We start from the raw sequence: 13,581 nt of genomic DNA, 5'->3' as shown, positions 1-13,581 counted from the left end.
TCGAAAGTCTTCTTGAAAAAAAAGGTAGAATTTATAAGATAAGAGACACATTAACTTAACAGTTTATAATTTTGAATTGGATGTGGTGTCTTCTCATTTATGCTCTCTCACTGGATTCCTTCCCAAAATCTCCCTGGTGGTCGAGAGCTCCTCCACGGTAGCCCAACAAGTGGTATCAGAGCCGATGATGGCCCAACAAGTGGTATCAAAGATGATGGTTAATTGGTCTGGTGGTTTTGAAGGGTATTCAAGGTGAAGCATCGAAAGCTAGTTACAATACCTTCTTCTTTTATCAGTTACGATATCTTCCTCTTTTACCAGTTATGATGCCTTCTTCTTTTACCTAGTTCGAAAGCTCTCTCACCCCGCAGTGTTCCCCTCGAAAGCTATCTCATGGTCATGAGTTCACCGTCATAGTTGGAATCAGGCTCAACAACGGCACAAATCCCAGTCTGGATGCTGGTTATGGTGGCCCCTATGACTGCCGGGATCCACCTTGTCAACGCTATCCAGATAGCATGGCTAATATCAGGCTCCGTGATTCTCGGAGTACCGAATTGATGGGCCTCTTTGGTGTGGCTCGTCGGCGATGTTTTTAGCACTGTTCTCCATCCCATCCTCAGTTATTACAGTAATAGAGCAACATGTAAACTCGGGCGGTACCGTCCTTTCATCTTTGCGGGTGTCGTTGCCGTCACTATAGCTTTTTTGACAATTGGCTTCGCCGCAAACATCGGCTAAGCCTTTAAAGACAACCTCTCCAACCCAGAAGCATTTCACATTTTCTCTCCCATCGGATATGCTAACACACAAAGTCCTCTTAGAAAGAAAGTTTTAATTTCAAAAGTTTAGTAATCAATTGAAATAATTACTCATAATTTTATGGAGTATTTGTCAATTATATTTTGTAAATAAATAAAAATGATTAATACCTTTAAAACACGTGACTTTAAAGGGTATTTAAGGTGAAGCATCAAAAGTCTTCCCGACAAAAAGGTAGAGTTTATAAGATGAGAGACCCACTAACTTAACACCTTAAGGTTTTGAGTTAGATGTAGTGTCTTCTTATTTTATGTTATCCCACTTGATTCCTTCCCGAAATCTTCTTGATGGTCGAGAGCGCTCCACGGTGACCCAACAAGTGATATCAGGGCCGATGGTTACCCAACATGTGGTATCAGAGCCGATGGTGACCTAACAAGTGGTTTCAGAGCTTATGGTTAATTAGTCTGGTGGTTTTGCATGGTATTTAAGATAAATAATTGAATGCCTTTCCGACTAAAAGAGCTATGATGAGGGTAATGGCATTCGCATTGATAAAAGGACGGTGGAGCCTGAGTTTGGAGAATATATTTAACAGGTACTCTGACCCTACTCTTTATTGGGTATAGAGAAAATGAGACAAATTCTATCATAAAATAAAAGGAATTGGCTAATATTTAACAAGATAAAAACTCATTCCATTTGTTTTTCAGGGTCTAGAAGAACCTTAATTAATTAGTATGAATGGTGTTGTATCAATAAAGCTATACCGAATAGCATTACTCTTATTATATGCTAATGCTAAGATAATGGTATTCAGGATAACAATTATAGATCATTTTATAAATCTGGGCTAGAACTTTGTTCAGAGTTAAACATTGTGGACAGTCCAATATTTACAGAAATAGTCCCTGAGAAGTTTCGGGCAGTTATATATGCATTGGATCGATCTTTTGAGTCCATATTGGCGTTATTTGCTCCTCCCTTTGTTGGATTATTAGCACAGCATATTTATGGTTATAAACCAATCCCAAAAGGGTTGTCAGATTCAGTTGACAGAGAAAATACTGCATCACTGGCAAAGATACTCTATACGACAACCAGAATTCCCATGATAATCTGTTGTTCCATTTACTCATTTCTTTATTGCACTTACCCAAGGGACAGGGAGCGAGTAAGAATGATTGCATTGGTAGACTAAGAAATGCAACAGCTAGAGAGAAAAGAGATAGTAGTAGGTGTAGATGATAATGATGAAAAAGCTTTTCTACCTCGCTAGTTCGAGAACTTGTTCAAGATATCAAGTTGTTTGATTGAATACTACAATACTTAAGAGTTTTCTTTTTTATCAACACTAATTAGAGCTTGTTTAGAACAAAATATTTTTAGAATTACTTTTATTTAACTTAAAAATATATTAAATTAAAATTAAATTATTGTGTTTAATTTTATATAATGGCTTTTTTATAAAATTAAGTCATTATATCAATTTTTAAACTAAATTAACTTTTCTTTTATATTAATACTTAATCGGTAAAAATGACTTTTTATATTTTAACACTTGTAAATTATTTAATTTAGCTTTAACCAAATTTTATAAAAAAAATAAAACATTTGAGTTTAATTATAATGCAAATTTATATAACTTATAAATTAATCAAATTTTGTTGGTTGTTTATTATAAGAAAAAAATAATCTTAAAATTAAGTTAATTCTAATTTCTATTTTATTGTATTCCAAATTCACCTTAGGAGATTTTTTTCTCGATTGATACAGAAACATGAAGACGTTCTTAGTTTATCCGTTACACGATTTTGAAAATACCGTACATATCATGCTCTTTTATTTCAAACTTTAACATAGTTATTCTTATGGTGATCATACTTGAAGGCTTAAAATCAAAGGGGATGGTGGTTTCATGTAATTCTATTACTTCTTGGGCTAATAAAAAGACTTTCTTACTAGCATTACAAGTACTTGTTTGAGCGTCATTATCTTAATAAAAAAAAAATTTTTTCAATGAAAAAATATCTTTTTTATTTTTTAGCGTATTTGACAAATTTCTAGTAGTAAAAGTAAAAGCACTAGAAAAGTAAAAAAAAAAACATTTTTTTTGAAAAGCTGTAATTTATATCTTTTTTAAAAGATTTTTTTTCCTTAAAAAAGATATTTTTCATATAATAAATAAACAAAAAAATATTTTTATATTGTTATACCCAAACATAATTGATAAATAAAAATATCTTTTTACATGAGATACCCAAACATAAAATTACTTTTACTTTTTCATAAGATCTTTAAAAAAAATAATTTGAAGAAAGATATTTTCTTAGAAGCTCACCTAAACAAGCCCAAGGTGGACGAAAATTATAATTTTAATGGCAGTATATGTAAAATGATGGTGTTGTGCAAACCAAGCAAAGTGGTGGCTCAACTCTCACAGCTAGTCCAAGTCAATCTTCTCTCCCAAGTCAACCATGAGTTTCTCATATCTGTTCTTAAATCGTGGAATACACTGCAAAAAGGAGAAAAGAAAAAACGCAAACTGCGAATTCTTATGGTCTTAGTTGGAAATAAAAAAAGATGAAAATGAAATAGGAGAGTGCAACGGTGACACTGGTGATGATTAACATGGTTAACATAATGGATAACGCAGACTCGTCTCTGCTTCCAGCGGTGTACAAAGAAGTTGGTACTACTTTTCAAAAAGATCCCACTGCTCTGAACACACTCACTTTCTACAAAGAAGTTGGTACTACTTTTCAAAAAGATCCCACTGCTCTGAACACACTCACTTTCTACCGATCATTTGTTCAATGTCTCTGCTACCCATTCGCCGCTTACCTCGCCAAGCACCACAACCGTGCTCATCTCATCGCTCTTGGTGCTTTTCTTTAGGCTGCCACCACATTTTCATAGGTCCCTCCTTTACTCCAACTCTCCCCTTTATATATTTATTTGCTTATTGCAACATATCACACCAAGATCACCATTTAATTTTAATTATTACTAAGTGGCAATTTCAAGAGCTTTAAATGGGATGGGACTTGCCATTTTTGTTCCGCCAATCGAATTCTTTTTTATATTTTTTTAAAATGACCAAAATTTTTTAAAAAAAATAAGAAAGTTTTGAAATAATTTTATTTGCCATTTTTGTCACTTTCTAAATCTTTCTAAAATTTATTTATCCGTATCTTTCGAAATTACTTTTAATAGCGAATAACAATATAAACTTTGAATACTATTTTAGTAATTTACCCTAGAAAATAAATAACAAATGGTTCCTATCTACCAATTTTTTGAGATATTATGGTCTTCTTAATCCCAAATCGATGGAAGAGCGTGGCTTATTTTCATCTTTCCAATTACTTTTCTTTTAATTCTTAATCCACACTTCTACAACACATGCAGTTTCCACTTTCATCCATCAATACTACCTCAATTACACTGCTACAATAATCATGATGATATATACAAGATGTAAAATAAAATCATGTTCAAAAAGAGGGAAAAAACAAATCCAAGTCCCTGCTGCACATAATCGTACTGATGCTCAACATATCAGAATTAAATCAAAACAGTTGCAATAACTAACTCGAGCACTGAGACTTGACAAAAATGCTTATTTTTTTCTTCATGAAAACAAAGCTTAAACAAGAGGCTAAGTGATGCATCCTGCTAAGTCTGAAGACAAGAAATGTTCCCAGACTGGGAAGCCTAGAGCACTAATGATACAGCTTTCAGATGGATCTAATATTATCCATCATCATGGCTCTTCTATCAACTCTGTGTGACATTGTCATGAGCTTTATTGCTACTGGCAGAAGAACTTTTAGGAGGAGGTGGTTCAGAACATGCCCTCAGGACAGCTTCATTCTTCAAAAATAAAAGACACATAACATGACATTAGACATTGATGATAGAAAGTCACAAGTTCACTGCTATTCTTATTATTCTCTTGAAACAAAAAATACATATACAAGAAATCAATACAGATGGAACAAAACAAAACAGAATAGGTGTGCCGCGGGAAGTTACTTGAAACAGCAACAAGCCAAGGCTAACTTATTCAAGCCAGAGCCAGAGCCACACCCAAGCTTTGCCAAGCTTGGATCATAGTTACATGAATCCCCCCATTACGAGACATTACCCACCCCACCAGTTCGCATGTACCAATCACACTTCTTCTAGGTACCATAATGCCATATTTTACATGTTAGCTCACTTCCTCCAAAGTACAGTATCCGTTTCGTTTAAAATAATTATGTAAATGAAAGAGATGTTAGCTCATACTCCAGTGTATTAAGTTAGCTATAGTTAGTTAAATTAGAAATACTAATGTGCAGCAGAGCAGTAGTATATATATATCACTGTACATACAATAATCACACTTTTGGCATCAATGACAGAGTACGTACTCCATTTTCTCTCTCAGTACTCACTCCTCTAACAAGAGATGGCTTATGTAAAATGAAGCAACAAATAAACACCTCTAAGCATTCAGTCCAAGATACTGAAGATGCCCAATATGAAATCGGGGATATAACTACACTATGTAAACCGTCAAAGTTAGGAACTTAGTTTGCAGCAGCTATACATATTAAGCACCGTATTCCCAAAATGCGGTAAACCTTAAACCCTAAATTTTAAATCCTAAATCTTAAACAGTAAGAGATATAGTTTAAGCTGTAAATAATAGGGATAGGTATGTCAGATACCTGCCAAACGCGGAGGAGACGCTTCTTGGCATTGGCTTTACGGGTAGTAGTGAGCTTAATTCTCTTCCAAACGAGGCCTCCAGAATCATGTTTCTTCACAATCTCCAAAACCCTAGTCCCCCAAAATACACCCATCCTCGTATCTTAGCTTGCAACTGCTGCAATGATTAAAGCATTAAGATAATTCAAATTTCAGGAACAATTAAGTATCAAACATCAAGAGTAGATAAGATCAGGTATAACCCTCTCACTAAGTCGCACACAACACAAACAAGAACAAATACCGAACCGCAAAATGGTGGGTCAGACAGGGCTAGAGGCGAGTGGCGAGTGGCGAGCGGCGAGTGGCGAGCGGCGAGTGGCGAGCGGCGAGCGGGAGAGTGGGTCTTCTCTTTGTGGTGTTAGGGTTCTCTTCTGTGTCGTGAGGTTGGGGAGTAGGACTTCTTTTAAATTATTATTATTATTATTATTATTATTTCCTGTGTACAGGTTAAATTATTTAAGAAAATTTACTAATCAATGGTTACAATCCTTTTTTCTTATCAATTAATTACTAAAGTGATATTAAAAAATTTGTATTAATAATAAAAAACAAATTTAAAAGATATGAATCAACAAATAAATTCTTAAAAAATTAAAAAAATTATATTTTTTGTAAATGAAAAATAATTTTTGTATTCAAGTAATAACTCGTACATTTGATTTGAATATTTGAATTACTAAAGCTTTGTTTGCTTGAATGAAAAATAAAAGAAAAGAAAAGAGAGAAAAAGAAGTTGGAAGAAAAATCTTTTTTTTAGTTAGATTGAAGAGAAAAATAAAAAAAAAGTTAAATAGTATAAAAAAGTTAATAAAACTTATTAATTTTTTTTCTCTAATATTGAATAAAAAAGTGATGGAAAATTTACTATGTTATTTTACTCCTATTTTTTTTTAATATATTTTACAATAAAAGGATAACATTATTTTTTTATAATATTTTTTATTTTTTTTCATCCAAACATATCTAAAAAAAATAAAAATTCATTTAACTTCTTTCCTTTCATAATTCGATATAGATTTTTTTCCATATTTAAAAAAAAAACTTCGGTCATTCATAAATAAAAGAAATTAGTTATATTTTATTCAAAAATACTCCTAACGTATAATTGTATTCAATTCTGTTTTTAATGTTTTTGGCTTTTATCAAAATTTTTCTTAGATATTAATTCCATTTGAAATTTTGGGGACAAAATTAAAAACATTTAGAGATAATTTTAAAAAATAAAAAATATTAAAGACAAAATTAAATAAATAAAAAATATTAGAGACAAACTAAATAAAATTAAATATTAAAAATATTTTTTAAAAATTTACAAACTTTATAAACAAAAATTATACTTTACCTTCAAAGATAAAATGTTATAATCTTCTTTTAATTTTTTTTTGGACATTTTCTTTGAACTTTAAAATTGAGTTTTAATGTATTTACATATACCTTAATCACTTCTTTTTCCACCGAATCCGTCTGAATTCAGACAAAAGACAAATAAAAGCACGTTTTGAACATTAAAAAAAAAATCCAAGAACAAGCCTCAATTACTTCAACATATGATTTAAATAGACATTTAGATCGTTTGGAAAGACACTTTTTTGCCATCGACTTGCTTAAATGCAAATTTCAGCTGAAGAACTCATTGTCAGACCAAAGGGGAAGACAACATAACCCGTGGAAATATGAGGTTAAATCTACTACATATATCGATGTCCATTTTTTTATTTTTTGGTGACTATATCGATGTCCTTTTTTTTTAAAAGATAAGAAAATTCGAATTTGCAACCCTTTAAGTGAGTACGATGTCATTTGAGTTATAACTTATTGACTATATCAATGCCCAATTATTTTCTCTAAAATACTCCTTTTCATATATTAAAATATTATTTTTATTTCTAAAATTTGAATTCAAAACCATTAGTTAAAAAAAGGTATTTACTATCTTTAATCAGTTCCAATTATTACACACAGTTGAATGAAAAAACTAGAATTAATAGACATGCCTATTAATCCACCAGTTAACTAATTTATTTTCTCTAAAACACCCCTTTTCATATATTAAAATATTATTTTTATTTCTAAAATTTGAATTCAAAACCATTAGTTAAAAAAAAAGGTATTTACTATTTTTAATCAGTTCCAATTATTACACACAGTTGAATGAAAAAACTAGAATTAATAGACATGCCTATTAATCCACCAGTTAACTATATTCACAGAGAAGAGAATAACCAAAAGGAGTATTTACAGATTTGAAAGTAAGCAAAACTTGACCTACGCTGAATTTGCCAGGTCACAAACGGACGGGGCTATCTTCAGACTCTGGAATTAAATCTGCACAAACGTTAACACCTGCACCCAAAGCAAATATTGGCATCAGCAGTTTTCAGATAAGATTTCTTATAAGATTCTAGCACTGAATAACCAAAACTATAATTCTCATTTCAACCATTTGGAACGAATTTCTGTGACTACAGGCTTTGAATTTAATAACTTTTCTTACTATCTGGCACTGTGGCACATCAAGTACACTACATAACCTGCAACATAAAGCGAAACTTCTGCACCCTATTCGAGACATGTAACCTAGCAATGGGTAAGATGGCAAAACGATTCCTACATGTATAACAGTTTCTAGTCCATTTAAAATCATATGCTAGTTTATGTTAAACATAGAACTTTGTCAACAGGTTAGTTATTCCCCACAGTAGCACTTCAGATATATTAACCCTCATCTCGATTTTATTTAAACTGGGAAAACTGAGACAGAGGCATAGCATTTATATTTTATCACTAAAACTAAACTCTTTCCCCTCTGTCTGAGAGTCCAACATTCATATACCCAGAAAATAGAAATAAGAAATAAAGCAAACAAAAAGAAATCAGATTTAGAAATTACCTCTGGTCGAAACGCATAGAGCAAGTCTTATCCATCTTACTGCCAATTATTAGATAATGTTACTGGTGTCAGAGGAGGAGAAGCGATATCCCTTGATATAGATGATCTGTGAGACGTCTGCAGTGCCCTTGACCCCTGTAATGCTGCACCTCGAGCACCACTAGAAGGTATGGAGAAACTACGAGGCATGGCCTGAGGTGGCATTGGCAATGGAGATGCTGCATTTGATGCAACCAAATTACTTGGAGGAACCATTTGATTTTGACCTCTGGAAAACAATGGCCCTGAATGAGCCACCAAATCTAAAAGCCTTGAATTGGATGGGGAACTAGTTGGAGGCCTAGGAAGTTCATGAAGCTCACTGATTTTGGGTGAAGACATAAATCTAGGAGAAGCACTAGGAGAGACTTTAGGAGAGGATGAGGGAGGCTTTGGCATTGGGGTTGGCAAAAGAGGTCCAGATAACAATTTAACAGTTTCTACTGATATAGGTTTGGTAGGCCAAGGATTACTTGTCAACGGGCCAGAAAAGGCATGTCTCTTAATCTTTTTGGAGTAAGCAGAAACATAATCATCTTTTTTAGAGGATAAAATTCCATCTACCGAAGGAGGCAGCAATCTGGTGGAGGTAGTATTGCTGTTACTCTCCTTGAGTACAGAGACTGTATTTTTTCCTGTAGGACCAGGAACCTCATCTACAAGAACTTTTTCATTTTTCTTTTGTTCAAGAGGGGAGGAATGCCACATTTTCTTTGTAGGCTCATTTAAATTTGTCAGCATTTTGGAAGGTGCTTGGTTAATGGACCCTGAAGAGGTTGAACTCTTTGTCTCACCTGGTGTGGGTAGCACATACGAACTAAACTTCCGTGATAAAGATGGGCGCATTTGTCTTAACTTTTCGCTGGGATCAGGTTTGCTATCAGCAAAAAGTGGGGCAGATTGGCTCCCTGACGTAACCCTGAAGGAAAACAAATTCCTTTGAAGCCTATCAAAGTCTTCCTGCAAATAGAACAACAGAGAATCAATATGTATACATTAATTTTTCTTTATGCATCTTAATTTTTCACTAGAAAGGAAACTGAAGAATTATGTATCTAAATTTATCAACAGGCATATTGAGTTATTGTGCCTAAGGAAGTTTCTTCTATCAACTCATGAATATCGATAATCTCTTTTAAGTTTAACTTCTAACCTTAGTGGCATCAGCTGTTAAACCTTTGGAAAATGTAGGCTCCACCTGGTCCAACTGGAAGGATACATACACAAGTGAGTACAATGTTTATTATAGCAATTTTCAACTAATTTAAGCTTATTCCTTATAGACTTGAAATTAGAAACAAAAATTCCAACATAAGAATATTTCCATAGCACTTTCATAATTTACTTCATTGACCAAGGGAAGTTTCATCTACAGGTTCTTACTCAATCCATCAATCTAGCAAATAAGGATGTGAACTTTCATTGCTCAAGACAACTTTCGTGTTTATGTCTGATTGTGGAAGTAGCTTCCCAATCTTCAATAGACATCCATTTCTAAGTTTGACTAACATAGAAAAACAGAACTACGAAACTGTGTGTCATATAAGGTTGTTACCTCCATTGAGTTTTGTGATGTAGAAACATCTTGCTCTTGTTCATTTTGTCCATAGTCAAAACTCAACTCTCCATCATCATTCTCATCATTTTCATTGTCGTCATCATAATCTCCATCTTCTTCATACCCATTCTCCTCTTCAAGACCACTGAATTGATAATCAATGTGCTGCCGTTCAGTTACTGATTTTACATGTGGTTCTACTGTCTCAAGGGACTTGACTGCTTTCTCGAAGAAACACAACTGTTGAGGCATATCAGGAAGTAATGATAATCATCAGAATTATAAAGTTGGAAATGCGTACTCTAAGAACAAATAGCGGGAATCAGAAAAACCTGAGCGGCGTGGTGACGTGCTGCCTGTGTTAAAAGACTGCGGGACTGTCCTTGCTTTAGTGATTTCAATCGGAAAACAAATAGTGTAGCCTCCTGGTCATATTCATCACGAGCATTCTGCAACTGCTGCAATGTAAAAGTTTCCCCTTTCCCACCTTTGGACCTACCTCTTTCCTTATATTTGGTTACCATATACTCATAAACATCTCTGCAAAATCATAAAACTAAACAATAAGTCATAGCCATGTATCACAATCAAAGACAAATCAGGATTTAATACATTACATACCTTTTCTCCTCACATTGTCGCTTCATTTCCTGTTCCAACATTGAGAACACCCAAAAAAATATATCAAATCAAAATAAATAAATATCCTTCATAAAGAATAGAACAGAAAATTTTTCTAAAAATAGTTTATTAGCCACAGCTCCTAAAGTTGTGGATTAAAATAAACCTGCTATACAATAATGAAAAGTTGTAAATTTGTAATTTTAACCAGCATTGACATTTACACAACTTGAAAGCATATAATATGTATGAAGCATCCTAAGTTTGTCAATCTTCTATGTCTGTATCCTAATTGTTCATGTCTCCATACCCCCCATAAAGTGAACCTACAAATTAAGAAACAAAGAAGAACAACTAAATTGCAACTAGGTCCTGCTTTCTTTTTTCTGGTACCATATATCCTGATTGTGCTCTACATAGATTCAGAAGAAGAAGGAACTTGTGTAGATGTCTTAAAAGTAATTGCATTTTGTGATTAAGATCCACTATTCATTGATTCATCTGTGTATAAAATGATGCCAGTTTTCAGCCATTCTTTCCAATACTCAAGTTTCTAGTTTCATATATTGATATAAAAGAAGCTCATGGGATGGCTCCCTATCTGATGCCTCATTACTAATCTAATCAAACACCTAGTTGCGAGCCCTTCATTTATGATTATGAACTGTTCGTTGCCATTGTTTATAAGAGCAAAATAAATCTTGAGAAGAATGCCTATGCACACTTAAAAACACATTGATATCTATAAAGAAATTGTGGCAGCACAATGAAGACAGTGAAGGACAACTGGACAAGATAGAACAGAGGAGACAAGAATAGAAAATGCAGGTGGAACTACATGCAACAAACCTCCACAATTCGAAGTTCATTCAGAAGAGACTCTGAGGGAGTGGTAATTGTCTGGAATACATGAGAACGCTGAAATTGAAGAGCGAAGGGTTACTGAAAAAGTAAAAAGTAAAAGCAGAAAACATTGAAAATGAAAATAAAAAACGTTTCCTCAGACACCAAACGGAGCCCTAAGGGAGTGGAATGAGACGCGGAGTTACATAGTTATCAATGAGCTTCTGGAGTTTAAACTGCATTTTGCCAAGCATAAGGAGGACTTTTCCTGCATGAATAATAAGGCGGCATGTAAGTTATACGACAGCTTGCTTGATTTGATACATATGAAGTGGGATAAAGGGCAGAACAAATGAGTACCAGTATCATCTTCATGATCAGTCAAGGCGGTTTTCTCGAGAAGGCAAGAGCCCATATCACGCAATGACTCCGCAAATTCTGTGAATCAGCAGAGCAGAACATTAACAAGTGAGTAGAAGATATCACAAACAGCACGGAGCCAGAGCAATAACAAGGGGGTTAATGCTCAAAATGCTCCCTTAATTAAGACTTATCCTTTCACAAGGTATGTTTCAAAAAATTAAGCCGGGAATGGATCCTCTCAATTTTCTTGTAAACTGTGACCACTTACTATATATTCTTTAAGTGAGACTCAGAGAAAACATGTGAGAGAAGACATTGAATGGTGAAAGATCGCACTTCACAAGAAAATTGAGAGAAAAGAAAAAGTTGAGAGGATCCATTTCCAAATTAAGTCTATAAAATTAACAGGCTACATAAGCATAAGAAACCATATGACCTATATTTCTATATTGAGCATTAACACAAACAAGAAATGAACATAGAATACCAAAAGCACTGCTGGCAGTTGCTGCAGCTGCGGAAAGTAAGGTATCGTAGCAGTCCTTCATGTCCTCCAAGTCCTGCAAATACAAAATTCAAATACAATCCTCCAAAACAAACCCTAATCCTATTTTATTGCTGTTGTATTTCTCTTGTGTTGTGTTGTTATCTTCTCCGATCTGAGAAATGAAATTAGAAACAAAAAGGAGAAAAAAACAAAGGAAAGAGCATACCTGAGCAGCCTGAGCAAGCTCGTCAACGTTGGGAAGCGGAAGAACAGCTCTGGCGGCGGTGGCGGTGCGGCGTTCCTTGTGGTTGTGAAGCGCCAACCCGCGCAACTTGTTCAGAGAGCTCTTCATGGATAACAACAACAATCTCAAATTCTCAATCGATTTCTTGAACTTGTACGGATTCCTCTCTTCTCCTCTGCTTACGCCAACAACAACTCCTCCTTCGAACCAAGCTCCTTCCCTTCAACTTGAAATTTCGCTTCGCTTGCCTCTTCCTTTATTGACTTCTTCTTCTTCTCCGCCTTCCCTCCTCTTTTTATTGTTATTTACTTGTGCTTTGACCTGACTCTTAATCCACCATTTACTACGATTTAATTTTAGTCTACAGTCAAATAAGTAACTATCAACAATTTATTGAACATGGAGAAATTGACTATTTAAATACAAGATATCATTATTATTTACTGCATTTCTTTTATTAATAAAAGTAATTATTATTATTCTATTATTTTATATTCTTTCGGTCTTTTTCTCCTTGACAAGAAACAGCAGACACAATGCCTTTTTCAAATCCAATTTTGAATTTGAATTTAATTTTTATTTATTAGTTTAAAAGAATTTTATACAGACAACTAATAATATATTATTACATCAATAAAAACATTAATTGTTAAATTTACTATAAATCTAATTAAAATAAACTCATTTTTATTCCGGTGAATACGTTAAAATTAAACATTTTAATTTACCACTTATTAGTCAATGGATAGAAAACAAATGTCCATGTGTCAAGGACTCGTGGTAATATTGAGAAGTTGGTTAAATTGGTAATAAAACTATGATATAAATTTTGTCCCTCCATAAGTGGTTTGACCGTTAGACCAAAATGAAAAGCATAAATATGATTCGAGTCGGACCAAAAAATAAATGGGATTTGAGAAAATTAGAAACTGAATGACAATTAGATTATTAAAAATTTTCCTCTTTATTATATAATATATACACACGCAAAATAGAGCTATCAAAAAATTATT

At 33.6% G+C, this 13,581-nt stretch overlaps 1 protein-coding gene across 1 annotated transcript; it reads right to left on the bottom strand.

Annotated features, from left to right (window-relative positions):
* Positions 1-7,618: 7,618 nt before the first annotated feature.
* LOC112797449 (uncharacterized protein At2g33490) lies at positions 7,619-12,955 on the bottom strand. Its single transcript, XM_025840383.3, has 11 exons — positions 12,551-12,955; positions 12,325-12,397; positions 11,835-11,912; positions 11,681-11,742; positions 11,481-11,549; positions 10,632-10,660; positions 10,343-10,550; positions 10,008-10,250; positions 9,606-9,659; positions 8,414-9,412; positions 7,619-7,866 (listed from the first exon to the last, which is right to left on the bottom strand). Exons 1-10 carry the CDS (start codon positions 12,674-12,676, stop codon positions 8,450-8,452), a joined length of 1,905 nt encoding a protein of 634 aa, XP_025696168.1. The 5' UTR covers positions 12,677-12,955; the 3' UTR covers positions 7,619-7,866; positions 8,414-8,449.
* Between the last annotated feature and the right edge of the window lie 626 nt (positions 12,956-13,581).

Source organism: Arachis hypogaea, chromosome 4, assembly GCF_003086295.3.
Source record: "Arachis hypogaea cultivar Tifrunner chromosome 4, arahy.Tifrunner.gnm2.J5K5, whole genome shotgun sequence".
Taxonomy (NCBI): domain Eukaryota; kingdom Viridiplantae; phylum Streptophyta; class Magnoliopsida; order Fabales; family Fabaceae; genus Arachis; species Arachis hypogaea.
Note: the sequence above shows the minus strand (reverse complement) of the source record. Positions and strands in the feature narration are given on the sequence as shown.